This window comes from Abramis brama, assembly GCF_963993115.1.
Source record: "Abramis brama genome assembly, chromosome: 3".
Taxonomy (NCBI): Eukaryota; Metazoa; Chordata; class Actinopteri; order Cypriniformes; family Leuciscidae; genus Abramis; species Abramis brama.
The window spans coordinates 11,600,789-11,611,064 of NC_139965.1; the positions used below are offsets into that span (position 1 = coordinate 11,600,789).

Sequence of the window (10,276 nt, forward strand, 5' to 3'; positions counted from 1 at the left end):
GAATTATATCTCGTTTAACCACTACAGAGACGCCAGAGTCAGCGGCAAACCTCAGAACGACTAGCCGAGGAAAGGCTGTTCCAGGCGGGGTACATGACGCCGAGCTTCCGGTCATCGCTGGATCTCACAATTGGATAAAATTTTCATAAATCTTTAAATAAACCACAGATTTGAGCTTTAAACAACTACATTCTCGCCTGAAAAACTCTTAAAACTACATTTCATGATACAGAAACAGTAGTATTATATTTCAACTGTGTTAAAAAATGGCGCTTCTTATGTTGTCATTCTCCTTGGCGCAGCCTAAGCTGTCAATCAAGCTGTCAATCAAAGTTAACCACGCCCTTATTTGTCATACATTTTATATCTAAATACGATCTAAACTAACGAGTCAGAAAAAAAAAAATTTTTTTGGGGGGGGGGGGGGGGGGGGGGACTGTTTTATTGTTTGTTCAAGCACAAAAGAGAACTCCATAAGTTACTAGTGCGCGTCTTTCTGTGACAGGACATTCACAGACAGCGCGGTATCTTTTGTCTTATCGCGCTTGGATGGTTTAAAAGCATTTGCATGAATAAGAGCGTGATCATATAGCTAATGTAACGCTACCTTAAAGGATGACAGAAAAAAACGGATGCTGCGTTAATAGCGTAAAATGTTTTAACACATTGAACTGGAAATAATGATTTGCATGTTCGCGTTAACGTTGACTGCACTAATATTACTGTTACACTCCGAAAATATTAGTTTTAATGGAATAATGGCAAAAATGTACAGTAATTTACTGACTTCTTTTAAATCTGTTTCTGGTTCTAACATATCTGAATTAAACCAATATTTCTACTTAAAGTGTAGTGTTTACTACCGAGTGGATCAGGTAATCTGGGCTGCCGTGATTGGCGGAGACGGGGCTAGTTTGCATATTCATGAAGCAAGGGTGTAGACTAGAGTAACATTTAAGCTATTTTAAGGCAGGAAGAAATTATATTCACAGGAAAAAAAATAATAATTTTGAAAATATGAAAATATTTAAATAGCCTATGTAATTTTGATTATCAACGATGAGTTTTAAGGTACAAAATTATTGACTGCAGGGGGACTTTTCTACTGTAAAATATGTTGAAAATGAGGTAATAAAAGAATGAATTGCTTCATAATTGAGAAAATGTATAGCCTTTTTAACAAATTAATACCTACCTTTTACAGTAAAATATATGCTATGAGTTTCCTTATCATTTACAGAAGAAAATATATTTAACAGTGCAAAACATATAATTTTAGAATAAAATATAGTTGAAATGATTTTTTTAGAGGTCAGATTTTCTGCTTTTGTGTTCTACAGAAAAAGCAGGTTGTACATGTTTGTAATGACACATTTTCTTTTATTGTTAAATTATTTCTTGAAATGTTGATTGAGGTTTTGTAAAGACATTATGATTTCATCAATGGCTCATTTAGTTGATGTTAGTAAGTGCCGTAAAGGGCACAAAGGAGGTTTTGAACACACAGCTCTTTGCTTAAAAAATAATTTCATTTATTTAAAAATTGCAAACAACAGACAAATGAAAACAAAACAATCCCGCTCTTGTAACTTCGGTGAGTATGAGTGCGAAAATGAAAAACAGCGGACGATCATACAGTCTGACGTCGTCCTCAAAGTGTAGGCACATAAAATGACCGAGACAAGTAATGCCATTCGTTGAAATGAAAACGTACAGAAAGTATGCATAGGTTAATTCAAAGGTGATGTGTGTCATTTCTACGATACTAAAACACTTTCTCTTAGTGTCGAGGAAAACCTCGCAGTTTTGCTGGCGCAGAAGTCATAGCATATTTCAAGTTCAGCAGCATTAATATTCCATGACATGCCAGTTAATCTATGTTCGTTCAGACTACACTCTTAGAAAAAAAGGTTCAATACCCAGAATGCAACTGTCGGCCCACATCTGGTATGTGTGGAATCCGCTTGTCCCAGATGTGGGCTGGATCTGGGCCGACACTATGTTGCTGTCTGGGATTCTACATCGGACTTAATTTTAAAGAACACTAAATGCCAAAAAGGTTTTATATATAAGGAGAAATGTATTAAATGATTGCATAATACTTCTATGTTTAATGGGTTATTTAATTTTTTTTCAGTGATAAAGTACGTGTACAAACTGTTTAATTCATAACATTTAATTTAAATTAAAAAAGGATGAGAAGAAAATGAATGATCCCATATTCAAAGGTTCTAAATATGTAACGCCTGACAGATCCCTTGTTTAAGGTTCCATATAGAACCTTTTCTTCTAAGAGTGACATCGTTATATTCCAGTGTTTTATATCCTCATTTAACAGCAAAAAAACCAAAACAACGCAATGTTAGCGCAAGTAACTCTACGCTATATTCTAATGAAAACATAGAGCAGCAAGTTATTTCTACCTTCCGTTCTCAATGGACATGCAGATCGGACCGTTTCTCTTTCGCGGTTTCGACAGACGTGTGTAGTGCTACGAAAGGGAGGACCTAGACTAGACTTCATGTACAAAATTTGCATAATATTTCCTGTGTTTGATACATCTCATATTTTGTGCCACCTGAGTATCTGAATGGTTAAAAAAAAGCCAATGATCCCGAAGAGATTTATTTGGCACATGCCTTTTAAGAGGTGCAGTCTGTTCAATTTCAAGTCTTGAAATCGTAGTTCCTCTTCGGTCAGGGACAGACCAAGCATGAACGAGGGAGCGTTTTTTTGTCAAATCTGGAAGTCCATTCACAAGCTGATTTCTCAGTCTTTCTTTTAAGTGCATCTATACGCTTTGCCGGGATCCAGACGAGGCGTTCCTCACGACTCGAACTCGCTGTCGCTGCTGACGGAGATGTCGGGCGTGGAGGCCCCGGTCCCCCTCGGCCCCGTGCCCGAGCTGCAGTCGCTGTTCTCCGGGCTCCCGGGACGCCGCGGGGACGAGCCCTGGAGGAGCGTGTGGTGATCCGAGGAGGAACATTCGGGAGAGCTACCGGAGGGAAGGAGTGAGGAATCCTGCTGTAGTCTGGGGAGAAAAACAAGAGAAGAATGTTCACTCTAGTCAAGGCAAGTCACATTTATTTATATAGCGCTTTTTACAATACTGATTGTTGTTTCAAAGGAGCTTTACAGAGATAACAGGAAAATAATGCAACAAAGTTTGTTTCCAGAAGAAAATAGCATCATCGTCCAGCTTAAGTAAGTTCAGTGATGGATCATTTTTGTTGTAAAAAAGCTATTCATTTAGTTAATTTATATATATATATATAGCCGCTCTGGGGAAAAGCGTGTTGTCATCGTCCAGCTCAGTTCAGTTCTCATATAATGGTGTCAGTGCAGGCAGAACAATAATATTGATGAATATTAAAGTAAATGCAACTCTATGCTCGAGTCAACATAAATATATTTGATTTTAGTTAATTAAAAAAGTTATTTTCATATTATGTGTATAATATTATAGTATTTATTAATATTTTAAATCAGTTTTTTTAATATTTCATTTTAGTTTAAGTTTTAGGAATTTTGTTATGTGCTTTTGTCATTTTTATTAGTTTTAAAAAAAAAATCTATATAGCTTCAATTTCAACAATTTCAATTTATTCAGCTTAATTCAACTTAAACTTCTTTATTTCAGTTAGTTTCCTAGGCGAAAGAAACGTCTAAAGAATCGTTCTTCAATTCTCCCAGGAATCTGAACAGACAACTGAACAAAATAAATGTAATTTACCAGAGGTTCAGGCAAAATGTTAATTGCTGCAGTCTATTTAAAAAATATCTCTAATTTTAAATAGTGAATGAATGATTCAATGACTCGCTCATAAAATACTACTGGATGAATCGGCATTTTTGAGCGAATCTCTTGAATGAATGATTCAATGACAAACACATGTTTAACAGTCGCTTGTCGCCACCTACTGGTGTAACGATGTAATCGATACAGTCTTTTTTTGAAGCGTCAAGTTACTTTCAAAAGGTCTATTTTGATCACTACCGTAGACATCAGTGTTTATATCCGCACTACACTTTTATCCCAGTTCTTCTATATGTATAACACAGAAATAATGATGCTGCGTGACTGAAAAGAGTTTGTGAAGCTGTCTCAGGGGCAGCATGAACACAGATCTGACTGTTCGCTAGACACAGGCGAATCGTTGTCATTTAGGAATAAGATGGTGTGTGTTTGAATCGAGATCGCCATGTTTTAACGATTAATCGTGCAGCGATTCATTTCTCCAGTGTACCTGTGATACTGTATGTTAGTTTGTGTACCTGTTTTTAGCAGATGCCGCTCTGTCCCGCTGTCGTCTGTTCTTGAACCAGTTGCCCACCTGTGTGGGAGTGAGACCGGTGGCCTGAGCCAGATGACGCTTTCTGGAGGGGTTAGGATAGGGATCCTGCAGGTACCATTCCCTTAGGAGACTACGGGTTCGCTCCTGGAAAACACAGAATCAACACCATTATTACTCAGTCCAAAAAGATAATTTTTCTTGCTAACTTCACAGTTACACTAACATTTACAAATTAAGGGTCAGTACAATTTTCTATGTTTTTGCTCACCAAGGCTGCATTTATTTGATCAAGGATACAGTAAATTGGGTAATATTATTATTATTATTATTATTATTATTATTTAAAATAACAGTTTTCTATCTGAATGTAAATTTATTCCTGTGATCAAAGCTGTATTTTCAGCATCGTTACTCCAGCCTTAAGTGTCACATGATCCTTCAGAAATCATTCTGATTTGCTGCTCACGAAACATTTCTGATTATTATTATTATCAATGTTGAATAGTTGTGCTGCTGTATGTTTGGGGAAACCGTGAAACATTTATTTTTTCAGTAATCTATGATGATTAGTAACATTATAAGTAAAACTTTAGTAACATTACAAATGTCTTTACTGTCACTTTCGATCAGTTTAATGCAACTTTACTAAGTAAAAGTAATTTTCTTTAACCCAAACTTTAAAGAAGTCGTAGTGCATACGTTGAATCATAAAGTCATCATCTTCCTTTTTTTTCAGCTAATTTTTCCAATTAGTTTAAGGCTATTTTGTGGGTATCCAGAAATAACGTATCCAGAAATAACGTCTCACGTTTCCAAGAAACACTGACCTATAATAACCTTTCTGGCCAACCTTGCGAGTTTCACTGGAGTCCTTTAAAAGGCTCAAGAAGGATAATAGCATTATATCTTATTATAGCACATTTAAAGTCCCCCTGTGGTGAAAATCAGGCTTTTAATGTTCTTTATATGTCTATGTGCTGTTTTTAATACGTTTTAAGACAAACCAAGTGTCTGGACAAACCATGAGTCGACTAGCCTGACTACGTCAGACTTCGTTCTTCCGCTCAATTTCATTTCGCTTCTGTACTCAGTCTGAGACAGAGTCAGAGCTTTCCGTTTTCCTCCGGCCTGAAAACAGCCGGCCAATCAACGAACAGAGGGCGGGCTGAGAGCCGTGACGTAGACGCTGATTGTACCGTGGATGCGTAGATTTACTTCACATAATCTGCAAAAGTCGTTCACAGGCATGTTCACTCCGGTATTTCGCTCGATGGTTTTGTTTTCGCATCATACATGTGTTTACAGTGGAAGTTAGATGCGGCTGAGCATGCGCTTAACACACGCCATAACCAAACGTTATGTGATTGGCTTACGGGTAACCAATGATTTTAAACTTCAGACAAGCCCCCCCCGCGAGAAATAAAACGCTTTTCAATTATGCCATGCCAGACTCTGTCTACGAAGCAAAGCGAAGTAGCAGAGTTTGGTATTACCAGGCTATGAGTCGACACCATTGCTGAGTATTTTCTGCTTAAAACTGCAGTGAACCAAAGACACGCTTTGAAATCGCTGGTGTTTCTGACGTCACAAACTACCTTGTAACCAATCAGATCAAAGTGTGATCGTCAACGAGTGGATCTCTGAGCTGAGTGAGTGAGTGGAGGCGGGGCTCATTTGCATATTCATAGAACCGCGTATACTAAATGAGGCAAGGGCATGAAGAAAAAACGCTTAAATGTGTAATGTTGGTGATCAAAGATGAGTTTTAAGGGATAAAATGATTCACTACAGTGGGACTTTCAAATAAAAGTGGGACTTTTCAAAACTGCTGGGTGGGATGTATTTATATATCACATTTTTATTTGTCTGCTAATGAGGATCAATCCTGCAGCTCATTTCACTGCAAAAATGTTTTGTCTGACCCCCAAAAAACTGGTTGTATTCAAGTCAGAAATCAAATCCACTGCTTATAGTGTTGACTCACTGCAATTAGCTTCACTAGATGCATTTGTAGTCACGCAATAGTAGATATTTCCATCATAATGTCCTTGGAAACCCGAGCTAAGAAGGACAGAAGTTGGCATTAGGCTTAAAGCACTGTTCCTGGATCAGGGCTTGTGAAGTCAATCCTAGTTTGTGTGTTAAAGAGCTAGCCATCAGATCTCATTTACCGTCTGCTGGAGTAATCTGTCGACTGGCCAGTGATTAAGGTTCATTTCCTTGCGGTAGTAACTACTGTAAAGTGACCCAGCACCCGAGCCGCCACGCTGCACGTATTAAAATCCACTTTCCATTGCAATTCACATTCGGCCAGTCTGCAAAAACAATGAGGGACTCGTTATGAGAGCTTTGTTTAGCTGTTAGTTAATCTGAGCACTAGTGTCTGGAGCGGGGTGAAAAGGTAGAAAGTCATCTGTGCGGAAAGAGAGCTTAATTGCCACAGGTGGTCCTCGGCTCAAGAGGCTTAAAACAAGCTGCACACAGACCGACAGCGACGTCTCAATGCGCCGTGCGCTCTATACAAGCATCCTGACGCGTGGAGACGCTCGGCATGAGATCATAGGTGCAGGAGCTTAATGATGTGTTTACATTGTCGCATTGAGAATGCAGCGTAATTAAGTCCCTGTTTGTTTGCACTTTTAAAAGTGAAAATGCAGTTGTGACCCAAAGATCTGTTTTCAGACCCTTCAAATGACTTTGTTGTTACTTAATGTAGTCAGGCTGATTCAGTAGAAATGAATTATATGGGAGCACTTTATTTTAGAGTCCTGTTCCCCATGTACAAGTGTACTTGTGAATTGCAATAACTGGGTAATAGCTAAGTACTAACCCAAAACCTACCCTCTTTACCCATGTAGTTACCTTATATAACCAGTACTTTCTCAGGTAAGTACACTGTAAGTACACATACTTTAGGCCTAAAATAAAGTGCAACCAGTTATATTTTTTGCTTGAATTAACCAATTCATCTACAATGTTACAACAAGACCAAAAACATTTAGTGAATCAGATACAAATCCTGATTTCCTTTCAGTATTGCACTCTTAGCAGGCTTTTGTTTTTTAGACTTTAAGGCTTTGATTAATGCATTCTAATTAATATTTAACTGAGTTTTTAATGAATACATGCTACATTTTTAAACAGATAAATTAGTGTTTTATATATATGCATGTATTTGTGTGTGTGTGTTATATATATATATATATATATATATATATATATATATATATATATATATATATATATGGATTTGGTCTACTGATATGTAATTTTCAGTGGTTGATAACGAGAGAAGGGTGGCATATTTTACATAATATTTACACAAAATTCACTATATTACAAAAATTATTATATTCATAGAAAGTCATATTTGAAAACAGAAATTGTGCATTATCCATTAACTATAGGTTGTCTGAACTTACTAAATTAATAGTATCTAGATACAGTATCACTTGATTCTTTCAGTCAAATGTTGGACACACTTTACTGAATTTGTTTCTTATAATCTTAAAAATCTTTCAAATGTTTATGAGTCAGTGCTTGAAATTAGATTTGTAGATATATTTTGTGCTTCTAAACTGACTTAACAATTGTTATAAATCTTGGATACTTTGAAGCACAGACTTAAGTGTGGTTACTTTTTAAAGGAGACACTTGGTAGCTTAAAATATATGAAAGTGAAGTAAACAAAAACTTTGTTTATGAAAATGTAAAATGTGAAAATATAATTATTTTTACTCTATATAAAATAGTATATTTTATAAAACACATTTTACTCTAAAACGGCAAGAAAACCAAAGCCATAAATCTAAACAAATCTGAGATTGATTTCTCAAAAAAATGAGCTTTCAGTAAGATTTTGTTTAGGCGCAGTACCAAACTATATTCCACTAAATGACAACCAGACTCCATTGGTGACCATAAAAGGAATCTTCCATTTTCAAATATGGTTTGAGTGATCTATATTTCCACAATGTTCATACTATTTATGAAGTAGACATCCTATTCAGTGACGTTTGGCAGTAATTGATTTCAATTCAACCTTTAACAAAGCAGTTAAGGGGTTAAAATCTATGGCCACTACATAACTCTCATCTTTCTATTTGTGTCATTTCAAGGTTTTCGTACAAATATTACTGTGCCAAGGCGGCATTAGTGGGTGTGTCACTTTTACTATCCTTCCTTCAGTCATCAATAACGTTACAATAGACCCTTTTCACATTTCCGGGATTCTCAGAACCGGAAGTCGTCATAGTTGGGTAAACTTCTAAAGGGAGACTACATTAAATATATATATTTTTTTGTGTTCCCATTTGCACAAATAGCAAAAGAAAAACGCCACAGTAGTGTTTTCACAACAAAGAATAGATGAAAGATGAACTATACATCACTCATCCAGCAGCGTTAACTTTTTTTAGTTTATTTTTAATTGGTTGCAAATAGGCTAATATAATACTAAGTTTAGTGTTATAAATGTACATACATTCAAAAAAAAACAAAAAACAATTAACTATAAAAAACTGAAGCTGATGACCGTCAAAACACGTCAGTTAATAGTTAACTAGTTTATTATTATTATTATTATTATTTAGGGTGCAAATGTAATATAATACTAAGTTTAGTATTATAAATGTAGGCTACAAACATTTTTTTTTAAAAGGACAATATAAAAAAACTTTGCAGGATTTACGATGCTGATGACCGTTAAAACACGTCATCATCGCAGTCTTTTGAAAAAGGCTCTCACCTTAAAGCAGTGCGTCTTCTGCTCGCCATCCCAGATGGTTCGAGGAAGGGGAAACTTCTTCCGGATTCGGTACTTCTCCACCGGGCCCAGCGGTCTCCCCCGCAGCCGCTCCGCCTCGCGGTAGTGCGCGTCCAGCCACAGGTCCTGCAGCTTCGCGTGGGACTCGCGCGTGAACCGGTGACTCTGCAGGATCTGATAGAGAGCCTCGAAATTCCCGCCGTGGAAAGCCACGATCGCGCGCGCACGCATCACCGACTCTTGACGGTTGAGAAGTTCCCCGGTCGAGCCGGGCACGGCGGCGGGCAGAGACCAGAGGAACCGGCCCAAGCGCTCGATATCTCCAGTCTCCTCCAGATTCTCGCAGACTCGAGCCACCTGCTCAGCCGTGAACATCGGCAGAGGAAACATGACTAGGTTTGTCTGTCAGGGATTGTGATTTAAAAGTTTGCGCGCCTCCTTATCTCACCATTGCGCGCTGGATCCACTAAACGCGTCTCTCTGATTCAGTTCGAGTAAAGCGATATAAACTCCCACTGACTTGAGGAGACACCTGTGTAATGTAGCTCTTGACCGACTGATTTCTCGGTAGGATCTGCGTGATCTCGCGGAACACCGGCGTTTTCGGTGCCGCTTCTAGTAAAGGAGGAGCAGCAGAAGTCAAGCCTATTTATAGAGAGATTCAATTAGCATCTTTGTGCTTGTTTTGAGGAGGATTATACGCCTCGGTCATTAGCCACTTAGCGGGGGGTTGCTGATCGCGGAGGGACTGGTTGTTAGACTAACTAACTGTCAGGACAGCGACTTTAATTCATTCTGCTGGATAAATACTGGGAGATCGAGTCATGATGCTGTCAGTGAAAACAGTCGTGGTTTAATGCATATGTGAGAGAGTTTTATCTGCCAAGTGATGCGAGTTTGAAGTTATATATTAACTAGGCTACTAGTAGGCTATAAGATAATGAAATGTCATCAAGACGGGGTTAATAGTTTATGCAACATTTACATTTCATATTGATATAAACTCACTCTTATGCTAGATGAAACTATCATGTAGAATGCAGAAATACATTCATTTTGCAGATTCACATCTGACTAGATTAAAATTGCGACTTAAAAATGTCCGCTGGTATAAAGATATGATGACATTGATAAACATAATGCAGAAAAAACTAAGAAGAAAACAGTTGCATAATAATGATTTAATATTTAATTATCTGTCTGCATATCTATCTAT

General features: G+C 37.5%; 1 protein-coding gene across 1 annotated transcript; it reads right to left on the reverse strand.

Moving 5' to 3' along the window:
• Window positions 1–1,510: 1,510 nt before the first annotated feature.
• Window positions 1,511–9,684, reverse strand: six7 (SIX homeobox 7). The gene is made up of 3 exons (XM_084108605.1): window positions 9,043–9,684; window positions 4,276–4,439; window positions 1,511–3,031 (listed from the first exon to the last, which is right to left on the reverse strand). The coding sequence occupies exons 1-3, from the start codon at window positions 9,448–9,450 to the stop codon at window positions 2,827–2,829; spliced, it is 777 nt and encodes a 258-aa protein (XP_083964731.1). The 5' UTR covers window positions 9,451–9,684; the 3' UTR covers window positions 1,511–2,826.
• Between the last annotated feature and the right edge of the window lie 592 nt (window positions 9,685–10,276).

Excerpts from the sequence above, each read along its gene's own strand:
- six7 (XM_084108605.1), bottom strand. The coding sequence starts at position 9,450 with ATGTTTCCTCTGCCGATGTTCACGGCTGAGCAGGTGGCTCGAGTCTGC. Across the intron at positions 4,440-9,042 it reads AGAAGACGCACTGCTTTAAG|GAGCGAACCCGTAGTCTCCT; the intron begins GTGAGAGCCTTT and ends TGTGTTTTCCAG. Across the intron at positions 3,032-4,275 it reads GCGGCATCTGCTAAAAACAG|ACTACAGCAGGATTCCTCAC; the intron begins GTACACAAACTA and ends TTTTCTCCCCAG.